The 15,667-nt window shown below is 40.6% G+C and overlaps 1 protein-coding gene across 1 annotated transcript in view; it reads left to right on the top strand.

Moving 5' to 3' along the window:
• The first annotated feature begins 343 nt into the window (after positions 1-343).
• TXLNB (taxilin beta) overlaps positions 344-15,667 on the top strand; it is a 42,788-nt gene continuing 27,464 nt past the window's right edge. The window contains exons 1-3 of the mRNA XM_054993454.1: positions 344-415; positions 11,736-12,186; positions 12,967-13,058. Of these exons, the coding sequence (XP_054849429.1) occupies positions 11,751-12,186; positions 12,967-13,058 (528 nt within the window). The 5' untranslated portion in view covers positions 344-415; positions 11,736-11,750. The remainder of the gene's footprint in view (positions 416-11,735; positions 12,187-12,966; positions 13,059-15,667) is intronic.

The raw sequence follows: 15,667 nt of genomic DNA, 5'->3' as shown, positions 1-15,667 counted from the left end.
CTGCTTTGCATTGCCTCACTTTTTAGACGCAGCCCTTAAGAAATAGGTCACCAGATGCTAACAAACACGTGGGCTCTTCAACAGCTGTATATAAGAGGGAATTTCAATGAGTGCAACTTTTCTCTACCTGTACAATAAGCAGTACCTGCTGAAAGCCTCACTTCTTTGCATACTACTATGAAAGACATGAGTCCTGTTCTCTTTCCTTTTGCATCTGGTGTTTGGAAGCTGGCATCTGCACTCTGGACTAATCTTGCATGCTGTGTCATCCACTCCTCCCCTTTCCCTAGTTGGGGAGTTCCTCCCTTCCCCTGTGGCAGGAACCGAGTACAAGTGTCCTGTAGCTCTTCTTTCTGCCTCTCTAGCTGTTGTTAAGCCCTCCTCTTGCCATTTTCTTCTTCCCCTTCTTTCTCAGGTAAGTGTGATCAGGACATTCCTTCTTCAGCCACTTAGCAGCATGGCTTGGTAATGATGAGAGTGGCTTTTTTTAAAAGAAAAATTGTGAGCGCTGTTTGTTTCATTCCATGTGCTTTAAATACTTTACATGAAGGAAAACTGGAGTATGCGGTACATTAGCAATATTACTGGCACTTCCATTAAAAATGACAAGGGAAGTTGACATTTGGTGGGGGGTCAAAAGCAGAATTATATGAAAACTATTTTTGAGTGATATGCTTTTTATTGCAAAAAACAATTAACTAGAGTTCAGATAAAACACAAGACATGAGATAGGAGCATTGCATGTATTTTCAGGAGATGATTCCTTTCTGCTTAGGAATAATTTATCTTTTTTTTTACTACGAATTTCAAATATATTTTGAACCTGCTACTGATACATCACTTCTGCATTCCATTTTGCAATAAAATTCACTAGCTAGGAATTATAAACACCACACATTTGTATCTAGACTAATCAGTATACAACAGAGAGATTTTTTTTAGATTATAATGTAGGCCTCATTTTTATTTTCCCTATTACACTTAAGTTTAATTAGTGCTCAGTGCCTGCCATGTTCTTGTAAGAGCCTAAACATATTGCCATTTTCTTGTTTGTTGGTGAGTATCAAGAATAGAGTCACTATCAAGGGCAATTACTACCACCCTTCCTTTCCAGTTGTGATTAAAATAACTTGTGACTCCAGAGCAGGTGCCGTGTGTCTCTCTGTTGCATTCAGGGTGGGCAGCCGAGATCTAAAAATAGACAAGCACGTCAAATTCTTGAACTTCCCTACTGAAAGGAGGGGTGGATCTATTCTTGTCATAAGGAATGTAGCATTTTTTTAGCCAATCCCTAGTACAAACAGCAGGAACCAAAACTTATTTTTAAGAAGCATTGTGTGGCTGGCTAGTTGTTCAAAAACTAATATAAGCATAAAGTATAATGAATTGGCAACAGAAGTAAACTGCATGTGTATATTCTGTCACTGCTGAACAGAGAAAGAATTATCACCATTGTCAAATCAGGGTACTTTTAGCCTTTCAGGAACACTTTACTAGGGTACTGCATGATGAATTGTAAACAAATCTGGCTCTGCTACAAGTTTCTTAAGTTGTGTTAATTAACTGCCAAGAGTAGAACAGCAGGATTTGAGTTCAGTAGCACCTTAGAGACCTACAAGATTTTCAGGGTATAAGCTTTCGAGACTCAAAGCTCCCTTCTTCAGATACCCCATCTGACAAAAGGAACTTTGATTTTTGAAAACTTATACCCTGAAAATCTTGTTGGTCTTCAAGATTCTGTGGACTCAAATCCTGATATATTACTGCAGGCCAACATTACCTACCTGCAGAGCAGGTTACTTACCTGAAGCCAAGAGCAGAGACATTTTCTTCCCTCTATCTAAATAAATTTTGGGATCAAATTCCCACAACTGCACATGGGGTGCAATTCTACCAAAGTACGGTCATAGAATGGGTATGGGTGTATAAAATGAAACTGAACATAATGTATGCTGCTGTAGCTTCCAGAAGGAGAGAGAGTCTGGCATGACAGAGGCGGTGGAGGGCTGTGAGAGAATCTGTCCCCTCCAGAGTGATCTCTGCTGGCTCTGTCATTTAAAACTACACTTCCCTGCTAACATTGCATCTCCCAACATGTGAAGAACATATGTCAGAAGTCTTGTGTAGAGAGATTCTTTGTTCAACACACTCAGAGTCTCTCTACATGAGACCATTTACATGAGGTTGCTCAAGTGTATAGAGATGTAATGTTAGCCGGTAAACATAGTTTTAAAAGACAGAGCCTGCAGAGATCGCTCCTCAGAGGGTTTGTTAATTTCATCTTCATCTCTCCTGGGGGTGGTGAAATTGACAGAGTCTTCAGAGAGGTGAAGATGAAAATAACAAACCCTCTGAGGAGCAATCTCTGCCAGCTCTGTCTTTTTAAACTACCCTCCTGTAGAGAGGTGAAATTAAACTATGCTTCCCGGCTAACATTGCATGACCCTGCACTTGAGCATCCTCATGTAAGAGGTTTTGTGTAGAGACACTCTGAGTGTGGCACAAATCTGTCCAGAAGAGTTGTATATAAGCACATTGTTGTTGTTATAATATCTTTTCCATATCTATGCCTTTCCAACGTAAAAAAAGCATCCAAAGTAATGTACAAATACTAAGAAGTCCATAGAGTCTGGAAGTTTTACAGCTTTACAACATTCACTTTTGTGGTAGTAGCCACAAGAGATGTCTGGCATCCTGTAAGGAGGCAACAGACTTTTCTTTCAGGGCCCAACTACACAACTTTCTGCAGATGCCACCCTACAAGTGGGCAAAATCAACAACTGCCCATACATGTGATTTCTCTGTTGTGGCACACATCTTATGGAATGACCTACTTGATAAAGTTAGGAAAGCTCCCACACTCCTGGCTTTCTGCAAACAACGAAAGACTGAATTATTCAGGAGAGCTTTCTACCCAGTTTATAGGTCTGTGCTGTAAGGAAATGGTTCAGAGGTAAAGGAACAAGGACTATGGACTATACTACTGTGTACTGTCTATTTCTGCTGTGAGTATGCTCCTACTGGGTAGCTTCTGCTTCATTTAATATGTTGTTAAATTGCTTATACATCGTTTCAGCTCTGAACTGGATTTCTGTTTGCTTTCAAATTTCTGTAATCCATAACTTATTGCATTGTTTACTGAATGTTCCAGCCATTGCTCACATTGACTAACTCTGTGTAAGCCAACTTGAGTCTCAGGTCTCCTTGTGTCCTTCCTGAGTCCACATGGTCAGACATGTACTGCAAGTTCCATGCTGAAAGCTTAATTCCCAGGTACATGCAGGTCGATGCAGATGGGGATCATGGCATATGGGGAGAAGGGGCAGAAACCCCTCCACCAGGCTTTCTGACCTGAAACAGTTACAGGGAGCTGCTATTTACCTCTCTTTAGGGAAATCACATGTACATAAGTTTTACAAAGAAGTAAATGGTAGTTCCATGGGCTGATTTCAGGTTGTGAAAAATGGCACACGGGTGAGGCTTAGGCACCCTTTCCCCTAACACCATAGTCTTGATCAAAATTGGGTGCACATATGCCTGGAATTAAGTCTTCAACATGAGACTTTCAATTAGGGATCCCATTCCCCTGGTGGGGATGAGGGATCCCCTGCTTTCAGCTGGCCAGCAGAGGAGAAGGGCACAGGAACAGGCTCCCGGGCGCACTCCTGGGGGTGGCACGATAATGCGCCACCACCCCAAGAGCACGCACTATGCAGCGGGCCGATTTGGGCCCCAAATGTGCTGAATTGAGTCTGTTTGAGGCCCAAATTGGCCCAAAGCAAAGTGAATGCATGCTCCTGCAGCCGCATAATGATGTCACCCAATGATGTCACTGGAAGTGATGTCATCACATGGGCATGGGGCATGCACAAAAGGAAAATACTGAGGACATAACAAAGGTAAGCCCCAGGTCCCCAGCCTCCCACCAAGATGGTAAGGGGACCTGGCAACCCTGCTCCCAATGAATGAATGATTATGTGCACCTAGTCAGAATGTAAGGAAAATATAACAGGAAGTTAAGCCCTCATATTCACCAGCCGTCTGGCATTCAACTCGACTCTAGACTACTTATAAGGATAAGCTCCCATTAAGATCTTCACATGACTGGTGGTCACTAGAGCCCTCCTGTTAGCCACATAGCTCATTAATTGCTGTTCACTTTCTTGAATGCCTGTGAGCTCAAGTTACGCTGTCTAGCTTTGAATTCCTGGCCTTATCCACATGCCTGATTTTCATTGGTTCCGGCCTCATACCACTTTGGGGTTTCTTCCAAATTCTGCACATTTAACTCCCCTTTCAGATTTCGATGTGGTATTCTCAAGAGTTCTCTTTGAATTTTCTGTGTGTACTTATTCCCTGATGTTTTTATTGCTGCAGTTTTGAGTCAGCTTTTTCAATCATGAAGAATTTTCCTTTCAGTTCTCCCCTCTGCTCTCTGTTCCACTCTCCTCCCTCCCTCTGCAAGCCACTTCTTGCTGATTAGTGTCTCCATCCTCTTCTCAGCTGCTCACTCCCCCTTCCTCCCTCCTCCTTCCCTGTGTCTTTATTTTTGAAAAAAACCCTAATGTTGTTATAATGTTGTAATGCCGGTATTATTGCATTATATTGGTTTGCCCCATCGATGCCGGCTTCTGGGTCAGCCTGAGCAGGGCTCTCCAGGTTGGACTGCATCAGGGAGGGAATCGTAAGTCATAAACAAAAATGTCTACTCAGGAGCACAGCTGTCATATACTGGGGATTTTACTTATAACTGAGCATAATGATGTTATAATGTCATAAAAATATCATGACAAGATTACTTTGTGTTGTGGTTTCACAGATCTCTTTTAGGTTTTCAAAGATTATCTATCTATGCTTTTGGGTCAAAAGATCTGTGTTCGGGATTATTCTGTACCAACTCTGCATGTGTCCCATGTTGGGTTTCCTTTTGCTTTTGTTTCTCTTTTGTTTTTGTTTTTTGTTTAACATCTTAATACTGGGCACCTCCAGTCATCATAACATCATAACATAATAATGTGATTGGGCATGCGCAAAAATAAAAACAGGGCTAGTGGTGATGTGATGGAACCAGTGACATCAATAGTGATGTCAACAATGACATCCACACTTCACCACATAATCCTCTTTATTTCATGGCGGTGCAGACGAAAACACTAACACGACATAAAATGTGCACAGGCATTAAAAGCAGCGTGTAGAAAGGTAGTTGGTCAAAACAAATCTGATCCTTGAGGAGCAAATACTCAAAAGGGAGGAGTAAATTGCCTATGTAGAAGAGCCAGTTAGCATACAGAACAGTGAGGCCAGTGACTGCTTAAGCCAGAGTGTTTGACTACAACTAAAGGCCTTTCTTTGGTGACAACAAAAAACAATGGTTTTTTTCCCTGTGTACTTTTATCAGTGAGTACACTGTAATTTAGTAGTGAGTACACTGCCAAAAGCAGAATAGACAGTCATCATAAAATGTTTAAAGACAGAGGCAGCGCCTTGGGCGTTAGTATGCTCATCATGTTTTTAATAACAAAAACTATCTCCTAGAAGCTTAGTATCAGAGTACATAGCCTGCACGCTGAAGGTCTACTATTCATGTTCAGTCCCTGGCCTATCTAAAAAGACTGTCTCAGAAGCCAGGGCAGACACCATTGGACCAATAGCTCAGTGTAAGGCAGTTCTTTTGTTAATATTACATGAAAACTCTGGTGCTATAGAAGAGAAAAATATAGACTTCACGGTGCTAGTTTTTAACTAGAAAGAAAAAAGGAAATGAAGGCATTTCTGTGGAGGAGGAGAATGCCTTGGTGGTGATCACCAATTTTTTTATTTTCTAAGAGCTGCATTAGTGTTTGAGTGGCACACCGCTCAAGTTTTAAAAGAATGAAGAAGTCACATCAAACTTTTAAACAGTTCTGTCATATTGCATACACACAGGGAGAGTAGCATTGCCTGTTATCAGTGATGTCACAGACATTGTCAAATGGATGTCTTGGTATTTATCCACAAATGCTAAGAAAGTAAATTTCTTTCTTCCCTCTAGCTCTCATTCTCTCCTAAAAGATGCCACAAGAGAAGAGGCAACTAAAAGCAGGCGGAGGTTATCTTGGCCGGGAGGCAAACTAGCTGTTGGTCAACCATATGCTGCTACTCTGACATTTGTCTTTTTTTATTCCAAGCACACTTTATCCTTCTCAGTCATTCACAGTTATTGTTAGCATATGGTTTTCTCTTACACTGATTTGGTCTTTGGTAAAAGTTGCCCCACTTTTGAAAGCTTCAGTTTAGGGAGGTACTCCTTTGCCCCTCAACCAGTTACCAAAGTTAAATTGAAGTACTTGCTTTTACTAAATCTCAATTACTAAACTGATTGAAATCCTACTATTTCAGCTTAATTTATTCATGAGTATAGTCGTTTGTACACATGACACTGAGTCGTCATCAGACTACTGGTCTGTCAAGTAGCTCTCCAGGGTCTCAGGCAGGGTCTTTCACGTTATCTACACTGTTCCTTTTAAATGGAGACACTGGGGCTTGAAGCTGGGACCTTCTGGGTGCAGATGTTCTATTGTTGAGGCATACTGCCACCTAGTTTACATTTGTATTTGGTTCTGGATTTGTCAAAGTTGTTTCTTATTTGACTTATTCTCTTGAGTTTTTTGTGATTTTTTTTTAAAACAAGGCCAGTTGGGAGAAAGATACTTAGATTCCCTCTCAGCAGTTTATCAATTTTTGTGCAATAGAGTTATCATATGGAAAGTCCTTAGATTAATCAATTAATTCAATCTGATAAACAATGCCATAAGACTAACAAAACTTATCTGGATAAATGCACTGCTACAGAAAGGCAGATTTTAGTCAAGCAGTTTCTGATTGGCTGACATGAAGCAGGTACAGAGGAACTATATGCGGAACTAGGAGGGCTGTTAAAGTGCTTCAGCCAATGCCAGTGATTGTTCACATTGGCTAAGAGATGCATACAGTGTAGTGTGGAGAAGCCAGTTTGGTGTAGTGGTTAAGAGCAGTGGGACTCTAATCTGGAGAACAGGGTTTGATTCCCCACTCCTTCGCTTGAAGTCAGCTGGGTGACCTTGGGTCAGTCACAGTTCTGGAGCTCTCTCACCCCCACCCACCTCACAGGGTGATTGTTGTGGGGATAATAATGACATACTTTGTAAACTGCTATGAGTGGGAGTTAAGTTGTCCAGAAGGGTGGCATATATGTTGTTGTTGCTGTTGTTGTTGTTATAGTCATTGTCCCAAATGACAATGGCTCCAAGAGAAGCTAGTTGTATTTGGTTGCAGTTTCCCTTTTGGTTGATGATTGAGCCAAGGAATAGAAAATGTTGAAACATTTCAGTTTCCTCATAGTTAACTTTAAAATTGTGTAATTCCTCAGTAGTCATTACTTTTATCTTCTTGATGTTCATCTGTAATCCTACTTTGGCACTTTCTCCTTTAACCTTCATCAGTAGTCATTTCAAGACTTTGCTATTTTCTGCCAGTAATGTGGTGTCATCTTCATATGTCAAATTGCTAGTGTTCCTTCCACCATTTTTCACGCCACCTTCTTCTAAATCTAATTCAGCTTTCCTTATGATATACTCTGCATAGAAGTTGAACAGGTAGGGAGATAATATGCATCCTTGTCTGACACCTTTGCCATTTGGAAACCATTCTGTTCCCCTATATTGTGTCCTAACAGTAGCCTATCGTCCAGAGTACAGGTTGTGCATCAAAACCATCAGATGTTGTGGCACCCCCCATTTCTTTTAACACTATCCACAGCTTTTCATGATCCACACAGACAAAAGCTTTGCTGTAGAAAAGAGCAAGAGTCCAGTAGCACCTATAAAACTAACAAAATTTGTGGTAGGGTATGAGCTTTTGTGAGTCACAGCTCACTACTTCACGAGTGAGCTTAGCCATGAATCACACAAAGAAGTGAGTCATAGCTCACTTCTTCATGTGACTCACGAAAGCTCATACCCTACCACAAATTTTGTTAGTTCTATAGGTGCTACTGGACTCTTGCTCTTTTCTACTGCCTCAAACAAACACAGCTACCCATCTTGATCTAAAAGCTTTGCTGTGATCTATAATGCATAGGCTGATTGTTTTCTGAAATTTCCTGGTATGTTCCATTAGACATCATAATTTTGCAATGTGATCTCTGGTGCCTCTTCTTTTTCTGAATCCCGCTTGAACATCTGGCATTTCTTGTTCCATATATGGTAAGAGTCTTTGCTGTAGAATTTTGAACATCACTTTGCTTGCATAGGAAATTAACGTGGTAGACTGCTGCATCCCGTTTTTGGAATTGCAATGTATACTGAGCATTTCCAGTCTGTGGGCCATTGTTTTGTTTTCCATAGTTGTTGACAGATTCTTGTTAAGATTTTGATGGACTCTGTTTTTGTAGTTTGAAATTGCTCTATGGGTATTCCATATACTCCAGGTGCTTTGTTTCTCCCAATTGCTTTGAGTGCAGCTTTTACTTCACTTTCTAAGATTTCTGGTTCTTCGTCAAAAGATTCTTCTTTGAAAGTATTTGTCATCCTTCCATATCTTCTGTATAGTTTTTCCATGTATTGTTTCCCTTTCCTTTATTTTGTCCTGATAAGATACTGTATTTTTGTGTTGATCTTTCAGCATCCCAAGCCGTGGTTTGAATTTCCCTTTGATTTCCTGGAATCTTGTGGAACAGATCTCTTGCACTTACTTTTTTGTTGTTGTCTTCTTTTTCTTTGCACTGGTAATTAGAATAGATTTTTTTTGTCTGAGTGTACAATTAGCTGAAAAGCTGCATTTAGAATCCTGACTCTATTTCTGTCATCTTTTGCTTTTGCTTCTCATCGGTCTTTAGCGATTTTAAGAGTTTCCTCAGTCATCCATTTAGGCTTCTCCTTTCTTTTGGCTACAGGAACCGTCTTTGCACATTCTTCCTGGATAATATCTCTGGTTTCAGCCCATAGTTCTTCTGGCCCAAGATCAGTTAAAATTAGCATTGCAAATCTGTCCTTTACATAGTCTTTAAATTCTTCAGGAATATTATTTAGATTGTATTTTGGCACTATGATTCTTTTAGTGTTTCTCTTCAGCTTTATTCTAATTTTTAATATTAGCATCTCATAATCTCTATCACAATCAGCTCCTGGTCTTGTTTCAGCAGAGAGAATAGATCTTCTCCATCTGCTTCCAATTTGGTTCCTGTATTGGTCACCCCTCAGCCAGTGATTTCCACGTGTGAAATCATCTTTTTGGTTGCCTGAAGCATATGTTAGCAATGAACAGGTTTTTGATGTCACTAAATTCTATGAGTCGCTCTCCTGCTTCACTTCATGATCCTAGTCCAAATTTTCCAACAATGTTTAATTCTGCTACTTTTGCGTTCCAGTCACCTATGATTATCAGCATATCTTGTTTAGGTATATGATCAATATGTTTAGGTGTGTGATCAATATGTTTACCAGAGGTTTATCCCGCCTCTTCAGAATTCAGTGTGATACACAGAATTTTCTCTTTCTGTTTTATCATCACAACAAAACAATGAAATATTAGATTGAAAGATAATGACTGGCCCAAAATCACTCAGTATGTCTCATGGTAGATTTGAATTCCAGTCTGTTCACTCAGAAGACTGGCAAGCAATATTAGTCAATGACTGCAGAAAGATGTTCCATCACATCTTGTTATTAAACCAATACTCTGCCCCACAGTGTAGATTTATTTAACTGCATCCTAGGTGCTGACTATCAGAAGACTGTCAAATGACTATCATTTCCAGCCTTTTGTACTGCATTGTTTCCCTTATGATAGAATATCCATTTTACCTGGTTTTCTTTGGCAGGTGTATTTTCTTTAAGCATAATAGTAATTGACTAGACTTTGGGGATCCTGAGTGGACTGCACTCACAATATCCGGCTAGAAGTTCAGTCAGAGGAAAGGGAATAAAGTTTATTGATCTAATTGTGGATTGTCTTATCAGCCAGCCCAGCAGTGGCAAAGCTCAATGAGAGCTTCAGCTGTCTGCAAAATGTAAGAGGAATTTCTCTGTACCTAAATTTTAAATGAATTCTCCCTTGCAGATTCCAGGTAACTTTTAGGAGAAATAATTACACACAAAGGTCTGATGGACTGAACTGAAAACATAAACAAAGGGACTGAAGAGACTGTAAATGTCAGTCACTATCAGTTTAAACACCGGTCCTTGTTCAGATAACATTCCTTTCTGCTTTTGAAGTGTTATGCTGCTGATACTGCATTTAACATCTAAATTCTACTTTCTTATGAATAATTTGTCTCAGATGGTCATATTAATCAAGCTATATTTGGCCATTTCCCCATGGTTTATTCGCCCTGGGTTCAGTACTGTTGGAAAGCAGTTTTTTCCTTTGCTTCCCCGTGGCATTGTGGTGCTTTCATGCACCTCCTGAATTTTGCCAGCTTTTTACTAATCTTTCTCAAAACTCTTTTGCTGCTAAGTTTTGAGAAATAGCACAAAAAAACCTGGCTGGCTGGAATGTGGACAAGAAAGTTTAGATTTTCCCAGTTCTGTCCACACAGCAGCCATTTTTCTTGCTCTAGCCCCATGGCAGCCATTTCCTCCACCCTTTTTTGTTTCTTTCAATCAGTAATTGAATATTGTTACATCGTTATAATAATGTGTCTGTCCCTTAAGTGGTCTGAATTCCCAGCATTTAATTTTTTAAAAAGTTAGTCTCTGGCCTCTTTTGTTGCAGTGATATAGGGGAAAGGCATATCTCCATAATAAAGAAGGTCAGTTTTAAAACAAAATGAAAGCTGTAAATTCAGAGAACCTGAAAAATTCATTATTCTAACACATTAAAAAATACAATTGTCTGTTTTAAAAAACTGGAAAAACCCAGTTGTGGAAGGGGGGTGGACTCCTGAGGTCTGGGGCAGGAAAACTACTGGGCAACTTCTATGTAGAATGTCTGTTTTGGGGTGGAAACCACACAAGCCATGTGGAGAACACCTTTGTTTCATCCGCAGTATGATGAAACGTTACTAAGTTGTGTGCAAGAGCCACTGAACTACTGCAATATTGAAAGATTTTCTATATGGATGTTTTACTCTGCCTTGGCTTCCTTCCATGGTATAACAGTGCATCAGCTTATGACAACTCTATGTATATCCCAATGTGTATGCAATACGCAAAGCTATACCAGAGCCATGAGAATACAGAGAATGTATTATTGAATGTTTATTGAATGTTCTAGCCATTGATTGTATTGACCTACACTGTGTAATTTGCCTTGAGTCTCAGTGAGAAAGGTGGACTATAAATAACATAAATAAATAATAAATAAAAAATACAATCTAGAATTTTACTTCCTCACATCTCTATCCCGTCCTAGATGTCATATTCCTGCCAGGGTATAAGATAACCCTTAGATTGTTCTGTTAGCTACAAGCATTTGCATAACCAGAATTTAAGTACTAGATGCTTGTGAGAACCATCACTACAATGAGGGATTATTGAGAGAAATTAGCTTCTCTCCTGTGTCTTGTCCTTTTACTGACAGGGAAAATTCTTGGAAAGAATGTGAAGGTTTTGCAGCCCCTAAGACTCCCAATAGTGTGATGTAGCCCAAATAGAGGGCATTTCTCCGCCAGCTGTCCAAAAATAGATTGCTAGTTTGCTTGTACTGATACAATGCTGATCATGATTCTTGATCACCAGTGTGTTTGTCTAAAACCCAACTTTCATTGCTGCCAGGTAACATTTCAAACAATGGAGGATAACCAACCAACCAGTCACCAGCCTGAACAACAATCGCCATCTTCTGTAAACTGCTCTGAAGTGTTACCTACTCAGAATGGCTTGGAGAAACAAAGTGAAGAATCAACTCCTGTGTCTCCATCCCCTGAGAATGCAGCACATTCTCTGCCTGAAATAAAGCTCTGTGATATATCTGAGGAGCTGAGCCGACAGCTGGAGGACATTATTAAAACCTATGGGTCAGCTGCCAGTCTGATGGAGGAAAGAAATACTAAAGGACCAGACAAACCTGAGAAGGGAGAATCATTTAATAATGATGACGGAGAATATGAAGATGCCCATGATGAGGCCGAGAAGGACCAGGCAGCTTCTGGGGATGCCTCTGGATCAAAAGAATCTAGTATTCACAAGGAGCAGAAACTAGAAAAGAAAATGCTGAAGGGACTAGGCAAGTAGCTGCTTGTGTATCTGGAATGCAGAACTGAACATGACTCATTGGCTATATCTGGAAAGACGCTGCAGTGGTCTCTGTAGCATTTCAATGCTTGACACACATTCTCGTCTGGTCAGGGGCAAAAAAAGCATGACTTAGTTAAGAACAAGGCTTCCTTTGATTAGCTAAATGCTTAAAAAATAGAAGTTGGCCATGACTGAATCAGGGAATGCATGGCAATTGACTTTTTTGGATTGTACAAGCCTATACATCTCAAAGCCAGAGTTTTGTATATGTTGCAAATGCATCTGGCTGGTCTGCGATAGGAGTGTTCTTCCATAGTGACACTGCGGCTGAAATAAATAGTCATTTCATCATTCTTCCAGCTTGCCTTTACCCAAAACATCATATTAATAAAAATTGTTTGCGTGTATAGAATATCGGTAACAATACAGAACAGACCTGTACCATGTTAGATTGCCAATGGAAGGATCATATAGGATCACATCTGGAATACTGCCTTCCATTAAAAAATCCCTACTGGTAGAAAATCAGCTTAGCAAAGAAAGAGAGAGGGTAGTTTTCTCTCTGCTGTTCTAGCTTTCAGTTTGCACTGAACTGTTTTATACAAAGGAACATCCAAAGCTGAAATCCTCTACCTGTACTCTATTTAACCACCTCAAAGCCCTGCTACCACATTACTACCATTCTCCTGCATGTATGACCCAAGGTGTTTATACTCCAAAGTACAGTCTGTAAGGTGACCTTATATCTTTCCTTTATTACTTGCTTTAGGGAAAGAAGCTACCCTGCTGATGCAACATTTGAATAAGCTGAATACACCAGAAGAGAAGCTGGACATTTTATTTAAGAAGTATGCTGAGCTGGTTAGTATAGAATTTATGAAAATTTGGGGGTGGAAAGGCAAAACTGTGGCTTAAAAAGATGTAGTGACCTTTAGTTTAATGGAGATTAATGCTGTACTTTTACAATCCTAGGGAAGTAACAGAACAGGAAACTAGTTTCTTCAGCCTGGTTCTGTCATTCTCTTCCCTGATATGTAGACATCTGAAGGTCTTCACTTGGAGGAGAAGAGGAAGGTGGACAGTAGAAGCTGAAGCTCATCCTTTATCAGGGATCTTCAGTGGAAAGCACTGAACTCTGGGTTGCAACCTAACTCTTGCATTTATCTTCATAACATATAAGACACTCATGAGCCTGTATACTTTGGGGCAGTGTTATAGTGGTCAATAACATAAGGGGAGAATGTTCCAGTGAATTTTGAAAAGGCTGCTTACATGACCCTGGCTCTTCATGGTTGCTTAAATCTTCTGGAGTGAGGAGGCTAGCTAACTAGGTCGAGAAGACAGTAAACACCTCCTTGGGAGAGGGGGTGGTGGCCCCAGCCTTGAAACACATTTCTCCTCCTAAAGATATCTCCCTTGGACCCAGGAGATTTGAATAACTCTTATCCAGTCTCAAATGTACCATTCTGAAGCCAGGAGACTGAAGGAGGGGTAGTTGAACAGCCCCAAGGATTCCTGGGCAAAATGGATTGTTTGGATCCTTTCCAATCTGGTTGCAGGCCTGGTCACAGGAGGACTGGACCAACCTTGGTCACCCTGGTGGATGATCTGTGCTGGGAGATTGATGGGGGAGTGCGACCAGGGCTCATTTCAAGGGGGAACGCACAGGAATGCAGTTCCCCAAAGAGGTCACATGTCAGGTGGCCCCTCTCGGCCATTTTGGGCCCATTTCAGCATGGATTGGGGCCAAAATGGCCTGGATCGGGCCTCTGACAGGTGGTGGATCACTCTCCAGTTCATCAGCGGCCCAATCCTGACCATTTTTGGGCCCCTTTTCAGCTATTTTCAGCGCCTGAATGGCCAGGATTGGGTCCAAAACAGCCAGAATAGGTGATGTCAGGGGGTGTGGCATGTGCAAATCAGTTATACTAATTACACACTTTTGGTGATAGCAAGAGGCATGGCATATGCTAATGAGTTATGCTAATGAGTTCCTCCAGCTCTTTTTCTACGAAATGACCCCTGAGTGCGACTTTTTAATTTTCTCAGATGTCTGAGTGGCTTTCCATACCATTGATCATGGTATCCTAGCCTGGGCAATCCAGGTGAGGACAACAGATAGTATATGATGTGATTGATATTATTTTGCTATGGCAGAACATTGGTAATGTATGTGGCACATTTTTAACTTAAGAATCAATTGGGTCACTCATAACGAAGAAATATGTTCTGACAGTCAAGGCAAAGTGTCCTTGTTTGCCAGGGCCAAAAAATGGCAACATGTGAAATTATTCTCTTCCTTTTGACATTTGGAAAGCCATCTGCAAATCTTAAACCATTTGTTTCGAGGTGAGTAGTTTCACTGTCAAGTTACAGTAATTTGAGTGGATCTGTTTGGTCAGCAAATCCCTTTGTAGTTTCCATCCTGTCCCTGCACCTGCACAGAAAAGTCTAAGGTTTAACCCCTGGCAACTCCAGTTAAAGAACTGCAGGTAGCAGGTGTTAGAAAAGACCTCATGCTTGATTATGACCAGCTGCTGCTGATCAGAATATACGATGCTGAGCTAGATGGGCCAGTAGTCTGACTCAGCAGGACAGATGGTGATTTGCGAATGTTAGCATGTGCTAAGACTCATCTCTGTGATATGAAAAGGTTCACTTGCTGATTTCTGCCTACCAAGCTGTTGTTCAAGACACAGGACCGGGACAGGCCACTTATTTTCCAGCTAATTGGAATTGCAAGTCATGGGGCCACCATCCAATAGTGAAACCTAATTCATGTATGTGACTCTGGCATATGTATCTGAGAGGGAAAGTGCTGGGTAAAATACAATTGCAGAGTAGAGAATTTGCACAGTAGATAAAGCATCACAGACAGATGTGTGTTCAGCTTCTAAAATAATGTTTACTACATACAGGGTAAAATAATAAAGGTTACATTGGTGATAAAATAAAGAACAGCTAACTTAGTTCCTACATCCTTACATGCTGGAGATAACAGTCTAACTCACCGGAGAGCAATGGTGTCCTAAGTAAAAGGAAATAATGTTAATTGCCCCCAATAAACCTGGTCAGCCAATAATCAATCCTAGATCTGTTCATTAAGCATGCAACTCCCCTTTGCCCTGGCGGGAAGAAAAACTCGACATCTGGCTGGCCTCATGCTAACTCTTTCATGACAGAAGAGAATGACACTTGTAAATCCCAACAAAAACTCACAACAGTTGTGCTTCCTAGAGGTAACCCCTGTGGCTTGCCCACAAAGAAAATGATTATATTGCAGAGAAACAGTGGTTGAACAGAAGCATTTGCTATAGCACCATCATTTAGGTAGTAGTATGAGATCTGATTGGTCCACATGGGCTACGGGTATCTGGAAAAAAATTATATCCTAAATGTCAGCTCCTCCTGATTCTGAAAATATTCGGGCATTCATACAAATGTGCTTCTTTTTTAAAAAAAAGCATTAG

This window comes from Eublepharis macularius, chromosome 1, assembly GCF_028583425.1.
Source record: "Eublepharis macularius isolate TG4126 chromosome 1, MPM_Emac_v1.0, whole genome shotgun sequence".
NCBI lineage: Eukaryota > Metazoa > Chordata > Lepidosauria > Squamata > Eublepharidae > Eublepharis > Eublepharis macularius.
The sequence above is the reverse complement of the archived record's forward strand: the minus strand, read 5'-3'. Positions and strand labels throughout refer to the sequence as shown.